Source organism: Manacus vitellinus, unplaced genomic scaffold, assembly GCF_001715985.3.
Source record: "Manacus vitellinus isolate BGI_N305 unplaced genomic scaffold, ASM171598v3 scaffold_13_pilon, whole genome shotgun sequence".
Classification (NCBI taxonomy): Eukaryota; Metazoa; Chordata; class Aves; order Passeriformes; family Pipridae; genus Manacus; species Manacus vitellinus.
The window spans coordinates 17,490,703-17,515,054 of NW_021938999.1; the positions used below are offsets into that span (position 1 = coordinate 17,490,703).

At 42.6% G+C, this 24,352-nt stretch overlaps 1 protein-coding gene across 6 annotated transcripts in view; it reads left to right on the forward strand.

The window, feature by feature from the left end:
• The window catches only part of BEND7 (BEN domain containing 7), a 46,657-nt gene extending 22,937 nt beyond the window's left edge, over positions 1 to 23,720 (forward strand). For 2 of the 6 annotated variants that reach the window (XM_029958092.1, XM_018068128.2), the window contains exons 6-9: positions 3,907 to 4,132; positions 9,072 to 9,191; positions 17,017 to 17,067; positions 22,598 to 23,720. In XM_029958092.1, coding sequence (XP_029813952.1) covers positions 3,907 to 4,132; positions 9,072 to 9,191; positions 17,017 to 17,067; positions 22,598 to 22,716 — 516 coding nt within the window. In that variant the 3' untranslated portion in view covers positions 22,717 to 23,720. Of the gene's footprint in view, positions 1 to 3,906; positions 4,133 to 9,071; positions 9,192 to 17,016; positions 17,068 to 18,417; positions 18,496 to 21,800; positions 22,099 to 22,597 lie in introns of those variants that run through there. The other 4 variants (XM_029958095.1, XM_029958093.1, XM_029958094.1 and 1 more) reach the window with 4 other exon arrangements.
• The last annotated feature ends 632 nt before the right edge of the window (positions 23,721 to 24,352 follow it).

Below are 24,352 nucleotides of genomic sequence, written 5' to 3' on the forward strand. Positions count from 1 at the left end.
GTGTAGTGATACAGAGTAACTAGTTTGATGTTTTTTCACAGGTTTTCCTTTTGTAGTACTGGGCTTAATAATGTTTGAGGGAAAGGTTTGGGGAGGGACTGGTAATTTATCTCCAGTATGCAATTTGTGCTTATAATTTTTCTTTGCTTGTGGCACTCTTGTCAGCTTGAAACACGGTTTTGAAAACAGTTTTGTACTTGCGATGGAATTTAATTTGGCTTTATGAATGTGTTCCATCGCTGGACACGATTCTTTGTAGTTGCCAATTTGACCTAAGGAAAAAAAGAAGAGAAAGCATGTGGCTCATAAATCAGGCCCTCATCTGCCCACCCATGCTTGGGCCCCTGCTTGCCACAGTAGTTGCTTGACTAAATTTACAGAGCCAGAACCCTGAGAGAAACAAATTGATTTTGCTTTGTCTTTGGAAAGAAAATGTTTGAGTTCTGAAAACAGATATATTTAATGTGAAAATAAAATGTGACCCTAAACATTTTGAGAAAGCTAAAGAAAGTCACTTCTGTCAGAATGAATGACAGCGTTATCTTTTTCTATTTATTCATAAGTATCTCTGGTGTGCTCATGACCAGCATGTCTGAATGCCTGAAAAAACTGAAAGACACTTTACACAGCACCATGTTCCCTTGAGGATATTCCATGGGTTGTCTGTAGTGTGTGCTGTGTCATGCACCACCACTGCTGCCACTCCTGTTTTGCCAGCGCTTATTGAACTTTAAGAAACATCCAAGTTTAACGGGTATAAAATTGGGGCTGCCAAAACGAGTGCAATTAGTTCAGACCTGCTGTGATGAAATACTGCTGCTTACAGAGATGGAAAAAGTCTTTGTGAGACCAACCCTTAATCTGGCCCATGGATCAGAGAACCTGCTTTTTAAATGTAATGATCTGTTACTCTTAGTTAAACGTTCTTGTGTTTGTTCTACAGTTATAGTATTTCATTTATAACCTAATAATTTTTAATCTATGTATTACAACCTATTAAAAAGTCTAGGATTAAATCTAATTCACTACCTGTTAATTTTAGCACAGCAGAAGCCTTTGGCATTCAGGTCTTATTTGTTTTATTGTACATGAATAGTTTACCCACCAATTCCTTAAGCATGATCATTATCTACTAACAAGTGCTTTTTCCTTGAGAAATCGTATTCAAAGTGATCATAAAGTTCAATTAGTTACTGATTGTCTTTGATTGAAGAGTGGTTTACTACTAAAGGGAAAGCAAGAATAAATCATGGTTTTGCCTCCAAATTATTTCACTGATAAATTGATTCCTATATTAAGAATAAAATAGCCAAACTAAAATAAAGCTGACTCCTCCATTCTGGTGCAGTGTTAAGGTTTGAGATGTATTTTATGACTGTGTTACGGGGTGGTTGGTAACCTGTCAAAGCCTAATGCAGGTGTTCTAAAGTGAACTTAGGGAAGACAGAAACCTCCCACAGAGCAGAAGGGCAAAAGCTTGCTTGATCTTGATTTTTCAGTATGAATACAGGCCATAAAAGTGGGGCCTCACAATCATCCTGGCTTTTTGGGATTTAAGCAGGAGGTGTCAGAAAAGGTACCACAAGAGTAACTGGCCTTTGGTGGTTGCATCAGTGGTGTGGCCAGCAGGATGAGGCAGTGATTGTCCCCCTGTGCTCAGCACTGGTGAGGCCACACCAGTCCTGGGGCCAGTTTTGGCCCCTCACTACAAGACACACATTGAGGGGCTGGAGCATGTCCAGAGAAGGGCAGTGGAGCTGGGGAATGGTCTGGAGCACAAGTGTGATGAGGAACAGCTGAGGGAGCTGGGGGTGCTCAGCCTGGAGGAGGTTCAGGGGTGACCTTCTTGCTCTCTACATTTCCCTGACAGGAAGTTGTAGCCATTTGGGGGTCCATCTCTTTTCCCAATTAGCAAGCAACAGGACAAGAGAAGATGGCCTCAAATTGCACTAGGGAAGGTTTAGATTGGATATTAGGAAAAATTTCTTCCCTGAAAGGGTTGTCAAGCACTGGCACAGGCTACCATGGGAAGTGGAGGAGTCACTGTCCCTGGAGGTATTTACTAAAGGTGTAGATGTGGCACTTGGGGACATGGTTTAGTGGTGGGCTTGGCAGTGCTTGGTTAAACATTGGACTTGATAATCTTATGGGTCTTTTCCAACCTAAACAATTCTATGATTAGTGAAGATGGTTTGTCTATCCTGGGTGTCTGTCATCCAGGTCATCTTAGATGTCTCCCAGAAGACCCAAGTAACAGACCAGGATACCTTCATCACCATGACAACTACATTCTGGGTTTTGATGAACATGAAATAGAATTTTTCCCAATCTGTAAACTTGGCCCACATTTATTTACTCTTGAAAATCTTTTCTGTCACCAGAAAGTTTAGAAGTAACATATTAAAAACCCACCTACATCAGAGTATTGTCAGATGTCAAATAGAGTAATTCTGACTGTTTTGCTGGATCCAGCATTTTGAAAGTTCTCGAGGTAAAAAACAACTTTTCATCCAGAACAAGCTGAGAAACTACATGCTTTTAAGATTTTTTTTGTTGTTGCTGCTATCTGCATGTTTTAAGATTCTTCATCCTGACTTCCCAAAGCATTGTAACCTTCATGGCTCAACACATATCCATATCTCAACACATATCCATATCTCATGATACATTCTTTGAAAGTATCCTACTTGCTATAACTCTCTTGATACTGATTTTTAAAAATCCATGGGAAAAGAGTTACACAGCCAAATTGTTCTGAGGTTGGCAGCCCTTTCTTCTGTCTAGACTCAAGATGTTTGCAGGTGATTTGATGGGAGATGGCACTTGCTCTTGCTCTGTAAACGTCTTTGAAAATGCACCATCATTGGTGGATATATTTTCATGTAGGAGAAAAAAAGCAAGTTCTTAGGAGCAAGGCTGAAATATTGCCTTATTTTCATCATGACCACAGATTTTTTCCCCTCCTTGCCAGCTTCCAAATAATATTTTAAAAATTTTAGTTTATTCATGAAAAAATATAAGGAAGAAATAGAATTATTCCATGCAGAAGTCTTACATAAGCATTACGAAGAAAATTCTGCAAATACTGTTCATGTAATTTCTGATATGTACAGACAGGGGCAGCAAAAAGGCTCTTGGTAAGGGGACTTCTCAAAGGCCTTATCTGCTTTGACCCAGAATGTACTTGAGAGAAGATTCTTGTGAAATACAGTATTTCTTCCCCTCTGTCTCATTTGTAAGCAGTCCTGTAAATCCCTGAGATTTCCTGTTGAGGATTTCTGTGCTGAAATAAGCTGTCTGTCTGACATCATCCTCTTCTAAGGATGCATTTTGGGAATATGAAAAGGAGGGAGAAATGGATGCTCAGCAAGGGTGAACTCCAAGGGCAACTTCAGACTCATCATCCACCTCTACTCGTATGTGCCATATCTGCACTAGAAGCCCTCCTGGGAAACCATGTGGAACGGACCAGTATCCCTGCATTTGTGCTTCTTGGAAATGCCTGGCTGCCCCACAGCACTTGGCAGTGAAACAAGTCCATTAAATGGTTAGATACATGTCTAAAACGCGTCTCTTAGGAGCACTGCCCTGGGATGATCCTCTGGGTTGCCATTATTACCCAGTATTGAAAGATTTCTCTCGTCTTTTTGTTAGCTGCACACCTAGAAATAATGTCAGTAATTGTTAACTATTACAGAGGCCAGATAGATTATTTGATTTGCCTTTTAAGGTGCTTATTCACTGATGGGGTTTGATTTCAATGAATTAGGCTGCTGAGGTCCTGAATAGCTGGGAAAAGATCCGTAGTTTGATGACGTGATTGTAAAGTCTCATCAGATGCATGATTGAAATAAAACAATGTCTTTGAATGCTCGTTTAATTAAAACATTTATATTCTTTTGGTAGCCAGAAGTGCAACTTGCAGAAGGCTTTGATGTCTTCATGCCAAAATCTCAGCTGGACTCTATACTATCAAACTACACTCGCTCAGGAAGCCTGCTCTTTAGGAAGCTGGTCTGTGCATTTTTTGATGACAAGACTTTGGCTAACTCTTTACCAAATGGCAAAAGGAAAAGAGGGCTCAATGACAACCGGAAAGGACTAGACCAAAATATTGTGGGTGCAATAAAAGGTATGTTTTCTGCTTTCTTTCACATGTGTAATTAGAACATATTCTCAGCTAAGAAGAGTGTAAGGGGATTAGAATTTCTGACGTGTGTTAGGTCTGTTAAAATATGCAGTCTTATTTTTATTCCCTTTCATTCACTTGTTAAAAATAGCTTCTACGGGGACAGCTTGTGTTCATTTTAAGCCAATGATCCTGGTTTCTGAAGTCAGGCTCTAAGGTTAGAAACTCAGTGTTCATATAAGATAATTACTTTTTTTCCCTGTATATCAGAGATGCCAAGAAATCTTGAAAACGTAATGACAGTGTAACTGATACCCTTCAATCAAAATTCCGAGCATCTGACTGTGTCTGCTCTGTAAATTGTTTAGTAGTGGGTGACTGGATTGGGGAGAGATGGAGGAAGGTAATGCTGGGGCTGAGATGAGTTTGATGCTCATAAGCACTGGTGGTCGTTCTTCTCAGGGAGCACATTTCTTGGTCAGTGTGAGCATCCTGTGCTGGGTGGTTTTTCTTAGTGATCACTGCTTTCTAGCTTCCGAAGAACACAAGTACCTTCAAACTCTGTGATCACAACATATAAGGAGCTAGTATTAGACCAGAGGTTCTGAACTGGATTCTATTTATTTCAAAATCTGATATTGTAGGGAAAATACCCAAGTTACCAAAAAATAGTCTATGTTGCAAAGCGAAGCTTATTTTAGAGGCTGTGACTCATCCTCAGGTACAGATTGCTTACTTAGGAGCCACAGGGCAATGAGAAGAGTTTCTGTAAGTGTGTTGGCAGCAAAAAGAGGCAGGAGAACCTTTTGCAACCACCTCTCTGCCAACTTTCGGACCCCTCTCACCACAAAAGAAGGACATTGACATACTGGCTTGAGTCCAGTGGAGGGCCACCAAGACTTACAGTACTAAAACAGGGAAGTGGGGAAGTGTCACAGGTGGAGAGGCTGAGAGAATTGGAGAGAAAATGATTCAAGAGAAACCTTATTGCTGTCCACAACTACCTAGTGGGATGGTGTAGAGAAGATGGAGTCAGACTCTTGTCAGAGGCACAAGAGGCACTGGACACATGGAAAATTGCAATGTGAAGGCTGGACATGAAGGCCTTCAGAGGACCCTTCCAAGCTGTTTATTTCTGCAACGAAGTGTATGTTGTGCCTATGTCTTAGCCTTATACATTTTACAGAGTAGCTGGCAGCCTTTCTTACAGTTATGCTTGTAATCAAGTTTAAGTCACAAACATTTTTTTGTACCTTCCTTTCTTGAGCTCAATAATCTCCAAAAATCTGAGTCTGATTTCACTCTATCTCATTCTTCATTAAAAGCTTTAATAAGTAAGTTAAATGGAAGAAAAAGCATTCAAAATTACTTTTTGTTTTTAAATCTCTAATTTGAACAGCACTTGATAAAAGAAATGTTTTACAGTAAATGCAGCAGCACTATTAAAATAGCAACCATCACCCCCTGCAGGGAGCAATGTTTCTCAGTAGCTAAACCCATATTAGTGGAGCAAATTCCAAGGCTGCTCTTAACCTCTTTGCTTGAGTTTGGGAGAAAAAAGAGAGAAGTTGTAGTTCCAAGAGACAAATTTCGTTTGTAGTGATACTACTAGGAACTGCTGTAATAACAGTGATCTTTATTGGCATTTGCAGTATTGCCCAAACGCTGCTGCCTGACTCCTGATAGGGAAGCCCATCCCTAAAAGCTATGCTGGAATAAGATGCCAAGAGCTGACGTCCTGTGGATCTTTACTCAGTCTGGCTCCAATAGCACCCTTCTTCCCTCCGAGGAGCTGGGTTGTCACACACTGTGGTTTCATTTATTCCAAGAAATAACTGAGCCAGTATGAAATCTCTGCAGGAACAACATCATGTTGTTTGCATTATTATCATTAGCACTTTCCTCTACCACGTGCCCAGATACCCTTTATTGGCACTTCTAGTCCTTTTCCGTCAGAGAGATACAAAAGACTACATTCACAACAAAAAAGTGCAGGGAATTTGAAGGAAGGACTGTTTGCTTGAAAATTGCTCTTCCTGTCTGAAAACATTTTCACTGCCATCCTTACAAGTAATTTAATGCTTCTGCAACAGGATGATTAGCCAGGGAGCAATTCTCTCTTTTGACTTTGGGTATTCAGTGGCACTTGTTGAATCAGTTGCAGTGTTTTTCCTGGGCAATCAGCTTCCCTTGTGTGCTGCACCAGTCTTTCACTCAGAACTGAGGAAAAAAAAAAGATGAAAAAATAAAAATAATCAGAAGCAGTTATTTTTCCTTTATGTTGTTGAGTAGGAATTCAGCCAGTGAAATCCTTCCCTGCAGAAATCAATGAGCTGTGTTCAGATATATAAGTGTGATGTATCCCTCAGGGATCCATACTGGAACCAGTACTATTCGATATTTTCATCAGGAACACAGACAGTGGTTTCTAGGGCACCCTCAGCAAGTTTGCAATGACACCAAGCTGAATGGTGTAGTTGATTTCCTAGAGGGAAGGGGTGCCATCCAGAGGGACCTTGGCAGGCATGAGGAATGGGTCGATGTGAACCTCCTGATGTTTAACAAGGCCAAGTGCAAGGCCTGCACCTGAGTCAGGGCAGTGCCCACTGTCAGGATTGAGAACAGCCCTGCAGAGAAGGACTTGGGGGTACTGGTGGACAAAAAATTAGATAGGAGCCGGCAATGTGTACTCACAGCTAGAAAGCCAACCATATCCTGTGCTGCATCACCAGCAGCGTGGGCAGCAGGTCAAGGGAGGTGATTCTGCCCCTCTGCTCCGCTGTGGTGAGACCCCACCTGCAGTGCTGCACCCAGCTCTGGGGTCCTCAGCACAGGAAAGGCATGGACCTGTTGGAACGAGTCCAGAGAAGGGTCACAAAGATGATCAGAGACCTGAAGCACCTCTCCTGTGAAGACAGGATGAGAGAGCTGATGTTGTTCAGCCTGGAGAAGAGAAGGCTCTGGGGAGACCTTATTGTGACCTTTTAATATAAAAAGGGGGCTTGTAAGAAAAGCAAGGATGGATATTTTACCAAAGCCTATAGTGACAGGACAAAGGAGCAATAGTTTTAAACTGAGTGTAGGTTTAGATTGGACATAAGGAAGACCTTTTTTTTGTTTGTTTTTATGATGATGGTGGTGAGGCACTGGCAGAACTTACCCAGAGGAATTGTGGCTGCCCCTTACCTGGAAGTGTTCAATGTCAGCTTGACCAGGGTTTTGAGCAACCTGATGAAGTGCAAGATGTCCCTGCCCATGGCAGGGGGGTTTGACTAGGCAATCTTCAAAGTGCCCTTTCAACTCAAACCAGTCTCTGTTTCTATGACAGAGCAATTGTTAACACTGTGCAGCTCAGATGGACTAGAAAGGGCAGGTCACACTTCTCCTGCCTCCTTGCTATTCAGTTCCCATTCCTTTTTGTCCACATTGGTCTTTCCCTAACCACACATTGAGCAATCAAGGCTCTTTTGCCTTTCATTCAAGAAAAGAACAAACAAATTAGAGAAGAGAAGGAAGTTAATGTCCTCGCTCTCTAAGCCTGACAATCTCTGGCTCACTATGCAGGAAACGAGGGGCAGGAGTCATAATTCCCACAGTGGGCACCTGTGGCAGGTGGCCGGGGGACAGCCTGGTGTCATGGATTGTCCCCAGGCCCTGGTCACGAGCAGGAACTGCAGTTGCAGTCATAAGTCATTAATCAGGTTCCCGTTGTGTCAGGTACCATATGGATTCGAAGGGAAAGGTTATTTCTGCCTTCAGAAAGACGGTGATTGTTGCAAGTCGGACACTGTGAATGTGTGGGGATGTACTGACTTCTCTAGGCAGCCCTCAGAGTTGGTCTGACATCCTTGCAGATCAGACTGCAGAGGAAAGTATTGCTAATGCCTGTCATGCCATGGTTTTGTGAAGTTGTTAACATGGAAGGAGTTTGCAGGGGGGTATTGCTCTTGGTTCCTTTATACTTAGCAGCTGGCACTGCTTCAAAAGTATGTGTATAAAAATGCTAAAATTGTCTTTTTTTTTACTGCATGTTTCCCCATCCCATTTGTGTGACACTTATTCTCAAGGATTACAAATTCTTTGAGCTGGGACCAGTTTTCTCTCTTTGTTTGCCAGTCATAATTGGACACTGGGCTCTGAGACCTCTGACCAAGTCTACAGTAGCAATACTAACAGCAATAATATTTTTTCTCTTTCTGCTCTTGTTTATTTTTTGCACACCTCTCAGTTGCATGATGAAAATCAATTGCATCAGTTTCACTCCTTTTATAATGTTATATTTTTGGTATAACATTGTTAGGTTTACTGTAAATATGGATTTAAAGATAATGTTGACTCTCTCTGTACCATTTTTACAAAATACAAAATCGAACCTGTAGGATATTTCTTTTTTCTCTGTAATGGTGCTTTTTTTTTTTTAAGTAGATTTATAAAAATTCTGTTCTGTCTGGTTTGGCAATATAAAAACTATGATTTCCACAGTGGTAGGACTTCAATCCTTCATCACTTTGCCTGCAGCCTTAGGAACCTGACCAAGAGGTCACCAAATGACCAGATCTTCAGCTCTCTACCTGTACCATATGGAAGGCAGCATTTACAAGTGCCTGCCACACCTGAGACTCAGTTCAAAGTTCACTATTATTTTTCTGTGATCATTTTGTGTGAAATTCATGAACACATCAGGTGTAGAACGTTTCTCTGGGACAGGCTTTTATATGTAGTAACTATGGCATTATTGTGATATTTATGCACCCAAATAACTTCTGAATTATGAACTTGTGAAATGCTGGGTTAGGCTTTATTCCCACAGTCCTAGATTTGGCCATTAAAATTATTTTTGATAAGTGAATAATTTGATATATATATATATTACAATCCTCTCCAGTTGCCATTTCTCCTTTCTGCTGGCACATTTCATAAAGGTGATATCTTTTTATTTCAGTCTTTACAGAAAAATACTGCACTGCTAACCATGTGGATAAACTTCCTGGTCCTAGGGACTGGGTCCAGATTCTTCAGGATCAAATTAAACTGGCAAGAAGACGATTAAAAAGAGGCTCAGGTATGTATAAAAATATGAGGAGCAACGTGTGAGTGTAAGATTAAAAGCTTAGAGCCTTGCTATCCACAGAAGTGTGTTGTACTTGTTCACTTTATGAAAATTGGACCTCTAACACTTTGGCAGGTTTTTGTGTACAGTGTTTCCTTAGGTTTGGTATGGTAGCAAGTTTAGGAGCTGTCTTGGCAGACAAGTTAACTTTGCATCTTTCTCTAACTCCTTTCCATTAGCACCCAAACCCTTCTTCCCAGAAGTCTGAGTCCTAAACTAGCTGACCTATCCAGGGTTGCAAGTAGAAGTTTTATAATTCCGTCTTTTTTGGTCTGACAAACCACTCACTGCAATGTTAAGACATAACCCATAACTGACCTTTTCTCTAAACTATGTGTCTGGAAGGATAGGTGAGTCTTCTCAAATTCCTTGTGAAAGAATCAGCATCACTATAGCAGAAAAACCACCCACCCACCCACCCTGGTTGTGCCAGCAAGGTTCTGCAATACGTGAGAGGCAGCTTGCCAACAGTGAGTAACAGGTAATCTAGGCAGGCTTTTGCAGCAAAGCTGCTCAACTTGGGCTGGGATAACCTGGATGCTTGGGGCTGGGACCAGCCTTCAGTGGAGCTCAGCACTAAGCTTTCAGCTCCAGCCACGAACAACAACGTGCAGTCTCAAAATCCCCAGTAGAGTTCTGGGAAAGCAATATCACTGATTGAGAGACATGTAATTATCTTATAAACCATAACCAGGCTCCTTTCCGTCTTCATGCCTCCAATCCTAGAAGGGGCTTTCTTCCTACAAGGCTTCACTTACTCTTCCTCACCCTGCTGTTTCCCTAAGACTGTCTCAGGGTTGTATTTCTTGCCCATCTCTCCCTCAGCACATCTGACACTGTTGTCTGAGGCAGGTCACTTGTGCCAACCTCATTAAACACGGTCCTTCACTGTTGCTGTATTTAGCTGCCTGCCTTTTCCCCTCTTCCCTGCTGCCCATCACCACAATTAAGTGCCTGTTAGCCTCTGAGGGCTGATGGGGTGGGAAACCTGATGGCTCCACAGGGGATGCTCACCCCGTGGTCCCTCGTGGTGAGCGAGACCACAGGAAATGTCCTCTCCAGCTCCCTGTCTCACAGAGCCACTATTTTCTGTCCAAAGCTGCATCTCTGAAACACACACTTAGGCTGGCATCTGAAATCATTCTCCACAACGTTATTAATGCCAGGAGGGAAAAGCATAAAACTGAGGAAAATGAGAAACACCCAGAGACAGAAATAACACAGGGGGAGGAAAAAAGTGCAGATTATTCAGTAGCATAAGCTTCCCTGGGTAGAGAAGCAAACCAGCACTGGCCTTAAAAAGGGTTTCTTATGTGTGTTGGGGGAGGGAGGACAGAGGGATACAAGATAATCTTGTTAAAGGCAGTGTCAGATTACTGGTGCTGTACAACAGGATTGCTTTCTACCCCTTCCACGGCTGCCTGTCACCCCCCAGGACAGGAGGGTGGAAGTGGGATGTCAGGCTTCAATAAGGTGAAGGGTGCAGTGCAGGATGTGGTAAGCAAAGGGTCCTTGGGCTGTCTGCAGACGATCCCTCAGGAAAGAGGATTGACCTAATTTTGTTTTGATTTTTATTTTCTTTCATCCTTTTTTATTTGCTTTTCTTCGTGCCTCTGCAGGATGTTAATTAAAATGACAATGACATTCAGCTTTTGCCTTTCAAATGGGGCCACCTCCATCTCTGGTCCGTGCTCAGGATGGGAGATTCTAAGCAGAGGATATTGTCTCTAAGCTAGCAAGACTGAAGGAAAAAATGTGAAGCTGAGTATAGTGTGACAGAATCAGATAGGCTCCACTGTCTCTGCCTGCAAAGGGAGGGTAACTCGTTCACCTGTATGGGGATGAGTAGTGAGCAGCAATGTACCTGGCAACCTCTCAGGTTTACTTGCTGAAAGAAACCTACACAATCCCTAGATTGGTAGAAAAGCTCTTTTTTGTGTGTTGTTTAGTTTACTGGCCAATCCCTGAAGCGCCATGATTTCTCTTCGAGTTGCAGCCACAGGGAGACATGCTCATTTCAGTGTAGCAGAAGTGACTGAACACACCACTTGGCCATCTGCACCCTTCCATCCACTGCCACCTCCACTGGTGGCTTTTTACCCAACCTGACCTTGCACTGAGGCAAAGGAGATGTTTCCAAGGCCTTTGTGACAGCAAAACACTAGATCTGAGCAGAGAGGCAGGAGCAGACAGCTGGTTGCAGTAACATCCTCATCTTGTTGAAGTAAGATTTGTTAGTATTTTTATGTTACAACTGTGAACTTCTGATTTGAGTAATCTAATGCTGATGAGGCAACAGATCCATCCATCCCATATTTTGTGTCCACAGATAGATGGCTGTTAGCAGAAGCCTGTGGAGGTCTATAGGACTAGTTGAAATGTTTGCTAGCCTAATCTTTCAGCCCTCAGCAGCTTTATCCTGATGTAAAACTGCACTGTTTAACTATTCATTTTGAAATCATGCCAAAATTGTGTGTAACTTACAGAGACCAAAACAGGAGGGGAGGGCAGGCATGGAGGGAGGGTTGACCTTCTGGGAGAAGCTGTTCCAGGGCTCTATGTTGCAAAACTTAACTTTTAAGAATCTTAAAACTGTGGGAATTGCAGCCACCGGGATGTGGGATTCATCACTCTTCTGGCTGAGCTGTTGAGCTCTTCCAGGCTGCCTGTGGCTGGTGGAGCAGGGGCTGAGCCTTCCTGAGTGAGTGTCCTCGTGTCCACACTCACAGATCATTCCCTTTCACTTTTATCTCTGCTTGCTCACTGAAACATGAGCTGAACCTGTAGGTATAGACTAAGGTGCCCAAAGAACAGATCTGAGCCAGCATTAATCTTTTTAGTCAGCACTATGTTGAGCTAAATTTTAACAGCAGACGTATTTAAGAGAGGAGGGGCAGGCTTTTCATCCTGCTTGCCTTCCCCTGAGCCATTCAGTACATCCTCTGATTACTTTTTCATTTCAAACCAGACAGTAAGACACTGCATTCATGAGTAGACCTGTCCACTTTATCCTGTGAAACATTATTTCAGTCTGAAAACGTAAATCCTGCTCTAGCTTTCAAGAATAATTTCAGAGAATCCCAGCAAATGAATGGGGTAGATCTGCTTTTTGTACCCCTTTCTATAGGGTGTACTGCCATGAGTGTTTCCAAATTAAATGAAATCATGATCACTGGATCATAGATGCTGCCCAACTTCAACCTTATTTATCGTGTTTGGCTCATCTCCAAGAATTAGGGACTGAAAAAGGTCCCTACTTGGAAAGCTAATAAAAAAAAAAAAACTACTTAAAAATTCTACTTTCTAGAAAATAGTTCCCCTGTGTAGATTTTGAAAGGTTGTTATCCTAAGCCAAATAAAAATTCATTTAAGTTCTGAATCAGTGACAATATTTTTCATAGCTGGAAATACTCTTTTTTTTTTAATTTATTTATTTTACTTTGGCTTCTTCTTAGTTCTTTTAGATTATTGCCTGAGATCTGAGACCTGAGTAGAGTTTTTTTTATTTTTTAGATCTGAGAATAAAGCTGTCACTGCCATTAAATTTTTATTGGCCTTGTTCAGTCTTTTCAAAATTTCACAAGTTGGCTGTCACAAAGGGGAGAAGAGACTGCGAGGTTAATGTTACAAGCAGATGTTATAATTAAAATTAAAGAGTATGATAATATTCTTCAGCCTTGACTGCTGGTCCCACGTCATGCCAACAGCACAGCACACTGTAGCTTCGTAGTGCCAGGTCTGTCTTCTCCCAGGAGAGGAGCTGAACAGTTTTGGTGGATGGGATGGGATGCAAAATGGCCCTGGAAAGGAAGAAGTCAAAGGATGAGGCAGGTGGATAGGTTTCCTCTCTAAAGCAGCATGAATTACAATGCAAAGTGCCTTTTAAGAGGGATCTTAAAACGGGTGAAATTAGAAGGAACTGACTTGGCTGTTCCTGTCACTTCTGTGCCAGACACAGCATTCCAGCCTTTTCATTACTAAACTCTCCATCCATTAATAAGCAGTAGGTCAGGGGCCACACATCTGCCACAGTAAGTTCTTCCCCCCTTTTTATGTTTTGAAGAGCCCATGAGCCTTTATTCCGTAGCAGCTGTCCATGGTGAGACAGGAAAGCTGATGCTGTGTGGGTAATACGTAATAACAATATGTAAATAATCACATGGTGGGATTCTTGGGGCTGTCCTGTGCAGACCCCAGAGTTGGACTTGGATGGTCCTTGTGGGCCCCTTCCAACTCAGGATATTCTATGATTTTATTCTAATACTGACGAAGTTACACAGGGTAGGAGCTGTTCATGCAAAATGATTACCTTGTGCATTACCTGGAAACTTTGGATTGCCCTACTCTTTCAAGGAAAACATGGCACTGTTAGAAAACGTGCTGAAAATTTTCAGACAGTATTAATTAAATAAATTACATGCTGTGGCACTTCATTCTTGAATTGTTGTTTAAAATTAGCACCTTGTTGCAGTGTAAAATAGTGGGAAAGAAGGGGAAAAAAAGAGTTTACTTTTTTCTTGGAAATATGCCTTTTCTCCCATGTCCTTGTTCAAACTGCTGCTTCCATTGTTTTACATGAGCTTGGGGTTTTTTTTCTTTCTATTTCTCTTCTAATTCTCTGGTTTGTGCTTTTGACACAATATCTACATGCTGCAAGAGATTAGCAATACACACAGGGCCAAGGAAGGATGTAGGATGAGGTCCAGCATGTGGTACAGTGTGTTTATGACCAGTATTTTAGATAAAAACAGCAATACTGAAATGAGTAACTGCTGTATTCAACTCCCCAGCCCTGGGCACACATCTACGTCTGTCCAAGGAGCAAAGCAGCAAGTCTACACTTAAGAGGCAAACCTGTGCGTCAGAAGCTACACAGTTTGGGGGGAATCTAAGGAAACAACTACCAGGGAGGTTTTGCAAGAGCTACTGAACTCTGTCTAAGCAAAGGACAGACAAGAGGCTCTGAATTCCCACAGTAGGATCTATTCCTGCTTGCCTTGTCTTGCAAGCTGGCTCAAGACAAGTGAGGTTTGGCTGACAGTCTGTGGGTGCGGTTGTCAAAGGCAAACCTTCTTTCCTGCTTGGAATGACATGTGAGAAGCTGCTGTTTTATATCCATGTTTGGAGGTCAAGGTGTTTGTCATTCCTTTGTGTCGTACTTCACCTGGAGCTGCAGTTACACATCCAGTTTGATAAAACAAATTCTGGCAGCTGCTGAGAAGAGTGAGTAGCTCCCTGGGCATCTGCTGTGCTCCCACTCCCTTTCTGGCTCTGGCACAGGCATTCCTGTGGCCATGTTGTCAGTTTTTAACTGGTTCTGGTCTTGGTGACTGTTTAAACATTTGTGCTGGCATGAGGAACAAGACTGGAACAGTTGGTGAAGAGCTAAACCTCATCTATCAGATACCAGATTAAAATGGCCAGGTATCTTCTGGTTCTGCAAAGCTGGAGACTCGAGTCTTTATCTTCTGAAAGCAAGGTAGTTCCTCACTCCTATTTGTTTCTTTCTGTATTACTACCTTCTTCTGAGTTCAGTGTTAGCCAGGTGTAAGAGCAGTCAGGCAGAAAGGTGACCACATCTCTAGTCCTACCTCAGGTGTCACTGCAAAGATTTCCAGAAGAGCTGTCGCTTGAGTGTGCAGCCTTTGTTGGCACCAACCCTGATATTCACAGAGGGAAGGCTCTCCAGTCCACTGCCAGCACTCAGATCCGGCTTCCCCCATTTTCACAGCTAAGGTCCTTTTAACCCAAGGGGCCAGATACAGCTTTGTCTCTTGCATGTTGAGTTGCTGTGCCACAGAATCAGCTGGTGCCGGTAGTTCTTCACAACATAGCTAGAAGTTGGCCTCAGGCTGACACTCCAGATTTTTTAAGATGTGTATATCCTGCTGGCTGATTCTCAGCTGCTTGTTGCACCGTGCTGTCTCCTCCCTTGCACATCCAGTCCTTCCGTCACTGAGAGTCTGGTCCACATTCAAACCAGCTCTTCCCATTTAGTGAGCCACCCATCCCTTCCAAAATTCATCGTTTTCACAGGGAGCTGTACTGAATTTGTTTCTACCTAGCGTGCCACCTTCTCACAAAAAGCAGAAAACAGTATCTATTCAAGGCATGGAGTCACAGGTCTCTGCTGTGAACTTGTCGGGGCTCTGCATTTAAACCTCCTTCTGTGGGAGGAAAGCTGCTTAATGCTAGAGTTCCTAGTTTGTTTATGTTTTCTTTAGTTAATTAATTTTGCAGAACTGAGTAGAGACCATACAACTAAAAAGTAAACTAACATCCAGGCACATGGGAGACACAGCAGCCTCTTGGTCCAGGGGTGGATTGCCAAGGATTGATGAATTACATTAGGAAACTGGTGTAGACCAGGATCTGGATTAGTTCTTACAATGTCATCATAAAGGCAACAACTCAACATCCTCATGTGCAGAACCATGGTAAAGATGACCAGGACACTTATCTAATTAGTTTCAAGTGGGAGCTGAATTGAGTTGCTCAGGACATCTGCATCGGTGGTCAGATTTGATCCCTATGGATATTGTGCAGTGAATGGTTGTGAGTAGATGTATATACACCACACTGACCATGTATAGTGTAATTGATAAGTTTAAACTAAAAGAGGATTGATTTAGATTAGACATGAGGAAGAAGATTTTACAGTAAGGGTGGTAAAACACTGGAGCAGGTTGCCCAGAGAGATGAGAGATGTGCCATGCCTGGAAACATTAAAGTTCAGGTTGGACAGGGCTCTGAGCAACCTGATCTAGTTTAAGCTGCCCCTGCTCATTGCAGAGGAGTTGGACTGTGTGACCTTTAAGGTCTCTTCCAACCCAAACCATTCTATGATTCAGTAATAATGGGCTTGTCCTTTATGACCTCACCTAGTTTGCTGAAGATCTCGCTGTGCTATGAAGGCCTTAAATATCATGCTGCAGTGCAAAAGACAAAGGTAGTAGGATTTTGGATAGGGCTTGTGTGGGTTAGGCACCGATTTCCTATTACACACCTATGACTTACTCAGAGTTCACATGCACCATCCTGGTACTACAGCCTGACAAGTCCCTGCACATCTGCTGAGCGCAATGAGCTATCTTTATGCATACCCTTGGCCTCTGGCAAATGGGAGATGAACAAATTAGGCTTTTAGCCTTCCTTCACCGTGGGCCAAATTAAGTCAAATGGTCTTGCGTAAGCTGTGGGTTGAAAGCACGTGTGTGTACATACACAGTAATTGCCTGCATGGTTACATGCCTCTTTTAATTACACTGGGCACCCACCTGTGTCTTTGAAGACATTTTGCCCTAGTAAATCTGGCCCCTGCAAAATGAGCCTGCTTGTGGCCACAGGAAGTCTGGGTGCAGAAATGGGGGCGTTCAGGCTTTCCCTGCAGGCATGGGGTGACGACAGCTGTCGGAGGGTGGAGTTCCAGCCTGGGAGGCTCTTCCTCCAAGGTACCGCTGGGGGTTTTTCTTGTGACTTTATCAAACAATCGCAACTCCTTTTATCATACAGATACCCTGAAACCTTAAAAAGAGCAAGTGTTGCTCCATCCCATTGCTGGCAAAACTGCTTCTTAATACCCACCTCCCTCTTCTGAGTTTGCATTTTTATTATATGACCTTTTCCTCCAAGCGGTGAGTTTTTAACTGAGTACTTGCAAATTGCAGCTGAGGAAAGTAGATAGAAAATGCAAAATCACTCTACAGTCTGTAGCTTTTTAATCGCATTCCCCTATTCAGTGAAAGTAATGAGATTTCTTGTTTATATTTGTAATCAGCAGAGGCAACTGACTGTGATGAGAGGCCGGACATTTCTCTACTACAAACAGGTAAAATGCATTAAAATTTTTATCAGCCTCCAGTATGTGTGTTTGTTTATTTATGGCACAGAAGCAGTTTTCAGTAATCCTGGCTTGCCGTGTACAGCTGGGTAATTGCACACAGGACTCTCCTATCTAAAGTTTTGAGTGGCCTGTATTAAAAAACAAATGCATCAGAATCTTAACATTTTCCCCTCAGTTTCATATTCATAAAACCTCAAGGTGCATGGGAGCAGCTAAGCTAATAAGGCCAGTAAGTTACCCTTCTTATGCCAGATAGGGACTTGTGCTCATCCCTGATATTTCTGGGAGTACTTTTTATTTTTTAACAGAGTTATCAGTAGGGACAAACACAATAATTTGTAATGTCTTCAGCATCTGTTCGGTTGTCCAAGTTATTAGCAATAGTATCTTGGACTCACAGAAAGATTGCAGAGATATTTATATGCTAGTTAAGTGTTGATTTACTTATTCTTAGAAGTGCAGCCACCCTACCTTAAAAGCTTGACAGTTGCTAAACAGCAGCTTGGCTTTGTAGCTGTGTGGACTGGGAAATAACATATTTGTGCGCTGTTGCATTTGGTGTTGAAATCAAGACAAGCCGAGACTGAAATTTGAAGCACCCTCTCATTAAAAGTCAGTCCATCTATAGGTGCCCTGATGACAGGAGCTGAGCTGCCATCCTCTGAAAATGCAGTGGGGCCAGAATCTGGGGAGATGGTCATTTCCCTGCATTTCAGAGTCATTTCCCTGTAATTTCACCGAGATGATGCCCCTTATCCCTAAAGCCAAATTAAAAGGAGGGAGGGTCTTAAGCAGACAAATAGAGTCAAGGATTACACTGCAGTTTTATGCTATTTCTAAGGTGCGACAATGAAGAGTGGTTGGAGATGAGCGATTCCATTGCTGTGAGGAGCAGGACAGGGCTGATAACTGGGTTGCTGAGCACATGGCACAGTACCTGACAGCTGTGGGGAGGACAGACCACCAGTAACCATCACAGCATCTGTCTCTTGTGCAAGGGCTCCCTAATCCCTAATTGCCTGAGGGCTGGAGAAGGAGCTCTCACACACCGCGGCTGTGTGCAGGAGCAGCAGCTGCCAGCCGTGGAGCGCTGTCGGAGCACGTGCAGTTACTAAGGAGTAGGACCAGCGGAGCAGTTGGGAGGACAAGCAGCTTTAGTCTGGTTCTGGCATGGTCCCAGCGGGGGCTGGGAGCACGCACTGCCTGGGATCTGCCGCGCTGCTTTCCTGGCCAGCCGCTGAATAATATTTCAGGGTGCGCTCCCGATAATGGATGCAGGAAGCTCTGGCTTGAAAGGTCTCTTCCAAGTGACATCCTGTTCGTTTCTTTTATCAGGGAGGGAAGCAATTCCGCTGCGAGAGGACCCTCATAAAGGTTGCTAATGCGACGCAGTGTTATCTTTTCATCGCTCTGGTAATCACATTAAGGAGCAGAAGTAGCGGTTTGCTGCGCGTTTCTTTGAGCGCGGCTTCTGTAGTTACTGCTTGTGTCGATCATCAGGGGTGGAAATGAGGGTGCTGAGAGGGTTGTGGTAGAGAAGGCGACACCCTTTCCTCTCCACAGCAGATCACCATTGTGGTATGCTTGCTTGTGCACCTTTGGGCATTCATGCATGCAGTTTCTCAGCTGGAACACTTGTTTGTGATTCGTACTACTCCATAGTACCCATGGAAGAATGCCTAAATAAACCACACTGCAGATTGCTCTGGGGGGGAAGTGATGCTCACAGGCTGTAAGCCAAGTGTTTGACTCACACCCATTATTATATGTGTGCAAGTGCCTCTTTATAGTACATACCCCTGTCATATCATACTGTTGTTGGAAGCAAAATATCTAAAGTGATATACAGACAGTATAATGACAGTAATTATTATGAATCAAAATACAGATGCTTTCTATCAAGGAATAGCAAAAGAGGTGGGATATGACTCTTACAGAGGTCTTTCCGTGTTTTAGTACAGCTAGTTTTATAAAGAAGTGTTACTGACAGATTCTTTAAAGAAAAATTCATTCAGGTGTCTTCTCTGTTTAGCTTGAAAAATCTTCAGGGAAAAGGCTCTCTGACTGTGTGTTTGTACAGTGCCTGGTGCAATGGGCCTTGGTTGCAGATAAATCATGGACTCAGGAAAAATTTCTTCTCTGAAAGGGTTTTCCAGCATTGGAACAGGGTGCCCAGGGAAGCAGTGGAGTCACTGCCCCTGGAGGGATTTAAAAGGCATGTAGGTGTTCCACTCGGGGGCATGGTTATTGGTGGGCTTGGCAGTGCTGGGTTAATGATTGGACTTGATGATCTTGAGGGTCTTTTCCAACCTAAATGATCCAGTCATCAGTGGTTAACCTGGTGTGTTGGTACAATAAAACCAGAGTGAATTGGGTTGCTTGAGGGGATCTTGCAGGAGACTGGATGGGGAGAAAAGACAGAAGCTATCTGTGAATGGTTGCTGTCTCGATCTTCTGTAACTGAAAAGACTTGTGAAGGAAAAGCACCCTAGAGAGAATTATTTGAATCAATGGCAAATGTTGGTGCCAAAAAAAATGGAAAAAATCAGATACCTTTAATCTGCGTTTCTGGCTCTGTCAGTCCTGCCTATGACACTGGTGGCATGAAGAAGAAGATCTGGATATATGTGGAATAGCGATGCTGAAATGCCTCAATCAGCACAGTTTTGGATCACACCCTCTGGCTGAGACTTCATTTGGGACACCTCAGTGAGAGGTGTGGTTGCTCTCAGCTCTCTTCATTATTGGTGGGAAGAGGACTGCTTCCAAAGGGAGGGGAGGGTCAGCTCCAGTTGCATTTGGAGGTGTCTCTCCTTTGGTGCCGGCAGGACCGGGCTCTGAGCACAGTTCACTGGTGCAGGTGCACACAGCCTGGTTTGAACCAGCTCCCTCTGTGCCCACAATTAGCAAAGTCCTGGGCTCTGAGGAGATCAGGGGGTGTTTTGTTTTCAGAACTCTCTTTTGGAACTCAAAAGCCTGGTAAAAAATGGAGATGGTATATCCTCATAAAACTGAGGATAAAATAAGGAAAGACATTTTTTCCCAATTATATTTTAGCACTTCAGAGCAGAAATGATGCTCCCATTGTAAAATCACCCTCCACACTAAGAGGGCCTTGGCTTTAAAGGCTGTTGATTGAAGGATGTTTAAAGTAAATTGCAAGAACTGTGGCAGTTAAACTTGCTGAGAACTTTGGTCCTTTGACAAATAAATCTCAAGAAAATACTAGAAAAATTTTCTGTAACAAATGTTATCAAAGCTCAGGTCTTGCAGAGTTCCAGCTTTTGCACCTACCAAAAGCTGAAGGCTGCATCCAGACCTGAGCTGAGACAGGACAGACAGCTCCAGGGGTAATTATTGCAGGCTAAATGGGAAGAGTGAGTAGTTTCCCGGTGATACAGGATACCTAGAAGGTGTGAGATAGATCTTTATCAGGATGACAATGTGGCAGCTTTTAGAATCTTTCTATCGAATTTGGTATTGCAAAAAGGCTCATCTTATTTTGGTCTACAGTTTCTGTGAAGGATCTGAATTTTGTATTTGAAAAGGAGGGCATAACCCATAAGTTCTGCATGTGGAAACAAATGTAAGCCAGCTGAAACACCCTTTTCTTGAATCCTTATCTGAAAAATTCAATTTGAAAGATATAGGCAGATATAGGACCATGAGGGAGCCCTCCTTGGACCACAGCTGAGCTGAGAGTTTGTGTAGTTTCTCCACGCTGGGGTTAATTTCAAGATGAGAAAGAATTTTGATATCCCTAAAGGAAGCTGAAACACTAACATCCCAATCCTCAGGTCTAGGGGTGATACAGCTTTGTGAAAAGATGAGAGCAATCTCTTGGTAAAGAAACAGATGATAAGAAAACAGCAACAATCCAATTCTATACAGGTTGTCTCCTTTTCTCTTGAAATACAATATCAAGAAAACGAAACTTGGAGGCAAAAAAAAGAAAAACCCTTTTTGAAACCTTAAATATAAATCCTTTATTGTAATATAAATCTTTATCCTTTCAATGTGTGATTGTATGAGTCTTTGCTTTTCATTGGGGTGTATTTGCCTCTCAGGCTGATTGATGTCTGTCTTCTATTTGCCCTGTGTTCTTAGCGCTCTTGTCGTAATTCTTCTGTCCATCTTTTCATTGTTCTGTTTAGAAAAAGCATATTCTTAAAGTGCTTTTAAAAAGATGGGATATAATCATACTGTGCACCTTTTATATATATATATATATAAAAAATATATATATATGTATTCTCCCATATGCATTTAAACTGCTGTGGAGTGTTTGGGGTTTTTTTTTCCAAATAAGATCTCGAAGTACGTACTCCAGGTTTAAAATTCATGTGGTGCTTTTTTCACTTCTTCAGAACCATAACTTCAAAGGGGTGAGCATCACAGTGCAGTTTGTGCCAGAGCCTAGTGCAGCGCTGAAATGGGCCGCACTGTGTGTTGTGTGAAAAACTTCGCTGGCAAATTTTGTATTCAAAAAAATCTATTTAATTTGCTTTTCTTTAGCCAACTGAGCTCTACTCTAAATGGAACTCAGCAGCCACTGCCTGTGTGCACACCAGCAGTTCAGCCCCATCACAGAATTAAAGTTAAAACTCAAATACGTAATTTCCATAATTCTAAAATATCAACTTTTTTGTTGCAAATTACTGATATGTTAAATTTTTATGGGTGTTTAACCTATTTCTTCAAACTCTTTCTCCCTCCAGGTAACCTTTTCGACACCACAACAGATCATCTGCTAGATGCAAACCCAGATTTTTCAGTTTGAATTTCACATCAGTGTTCTTAGCGGATAGAAACACCCTCTCCTGTCTATAACATTCTCGCGAGCTCGGCATGAGAACTTCAGCATACTGGAGGATATGGACATCCATACAGTTTTCCTTACAAGTTTGAGTTGTTTCCATGTGTTTTCCATGTAAAACCACCAGATTGCTTCACTGTTCTCCGTCTTAATTAAAGGTGATTTCCCTCCATATCCAATGCATTACTGAATTAGCGGGGTATCCACTCTGAAGTCGTTCTCTTGCCTTTGTTTTTCCTCCATGATTGTATTTTTCCACATGATTGTATGCTTGCCAGCAGTGTTTCATCTTAAGCCACGCAGAAGTGGTGACTCTTCCTGCCCCCAGGGACCAGGGTAGCATCTCTCCCCATGGTGAACCCTGGGGGCTCGATGAGCACTTGATTTGCCGAAGCTCTTTGCTTCTGCAGACCCACTTTTCCTTTCCTGGCTGCTGCGGTACCAATGACCAGTCATACACAGCTGCGATTAAAAACTCCTTGCTGGATTTAGGTGGAAATAAAGCCAGACTCCTCCTAGCAGTCTCCTAGTTACAGCAAGGAGAAGCTATTCCTCAATTTCCCCTACATGGTCCTTGTGCAGTGGCTCTCAAGCATCTTTGTAGAGCAGATTGCTGGAGGTGGTCATTCTCCCCTCACTGTTCCCCCCAGCTTGCCCTAGCACCTCAATCTCAAAATGTGTTAATTTTTCAATTTCCAGGAAGCGAGTCTGCTCACTGTGATTTTTCAGCCACTTCCCTTGGTGACAATATTCACCTGTTTTTAAAAAAAAAGTCACCTTTCGACTGGCATTGTGTTGATATCTCAGCAGCTGAGTGAATCGATCAAGAAATTGCACTACCCTCTTAGACGTGGAAAGGGTCGGTCCTTTCAGGTCAGGGCTGAGGTAAAACTGTACACAGCCCTGCATGCGAACCTTCACTTCTGCACCTTTCATCAGCACTAAATTCACTTTAAAAATGTTGGGAAAAAATCTAGACAGTCTTGCCTGCAACACCTGTCGATCACCAGGTAGTTTGAGCATGTTTGCTGGAATTCGAGGGACAGCGTGCTAGAGCCTTTACCATTGTGTTTCCTTTCCCTGTGTGTATCTTAGGTACATTTGTTTTTTTGGAAACTATTTGGCCTTTTGAGTGTCTCAACAGAAGTGCTATTACAAAGTGGGATGGTTTTCAAAATACTTAATCTTTTTTTTTTTAACAACCCTAAAGCTCGTTTCTCGGATGTTGTAGAATACCCACAAATAACACTGAAGCCAATGGGAATGGTTTGTTCTCTTGGCACCTGAGAAACCAGGCTCCCAGCCCTTCCCCACCCACCTTCCATGGACTTTTAGGAATGACCATATTCTCTCTGAAACTGTGGAATAGATTGAATGTGCACTGCAAACCTTAAATTTTGAGTCTTTCCTTCCTTCGTGGCTTGGAATTGCCTGCATTGGGCAGGGGGCTCCAGTCCGTCGTGTCCGTATCGTAACCCTTCAGCAAGGAAATCAGCATTTTGTAAATTTGGAAGATTGCGTTTGTGTTTACTTACTGTGACTACTGTTCAGACTTTCTTCAGAAATCTTTTTATAGGGTTTATTAGAGAGAAGAAAAAAAAAATCATTCCATATTTAGGTAAAAATGTCTCAATCTTCTGTATATATGTTTTATTAATATGTAAATATTTAGATATTTTTAAATTACTATGTTCTTAATAAAGCGACAAGGGACTAGTTGTGAAATGGTGTATAACATTGTGTTGTGTTGCCGATCTCTGGGAAATCCTCTTTGTCAGTTCAGAAAAGAAAACCTACAATAAATAACTTTAATTGCATGTGCGTTCCTGTGTTCTGTGCTGGATTCACATATTTTAGAGGAATTACCTGGCAATTAGTGGACTACACAGGGAAAAGTCTAGGAAAACCTTAAAAGTTTCCACCACAGTGCTGTTTTTCCAGCTGGCTCAGCTGGAAACCATGCTCCCTGCCAATCACAACAACATCTATATCCAATCACATAATAACTCTTGAGTATTAAGTACTGATATGCTTGAAGTCTAATTTTACTTGAATTAGGTGCCTTTGCGATCTGCACTTAAAAGGTTAAGCTCTGCTTCTATGGAAACAACACAGGGGAAGGACAAACCAACACTCATAATTTGGAGTAGCGGCAAAGATATATGCTTGGTAATTCATTATCACACCCTCATCAAATGTTGTTTAGCCTTAGAAAATATTTCCTGCAAAAACACGTTCCTGGTAATCTTCCGTCAATTACAAGGAGCCAGTGGAGTGAAAGAGTGGCTCGCCACACCTTTTTGGCTTTATATAAGGAGTGCTAGGGAAACACTGCTGGTAAAAAGTCTGGTGAGAGTTTCCTTAACATTTTGATGGCTGCACGGATCAGCTGGAGCTGGGTGCATGTGTTGCATCCCTGTGGCATGGCACAAGTTAGTGCAGGCCCTCCCCACT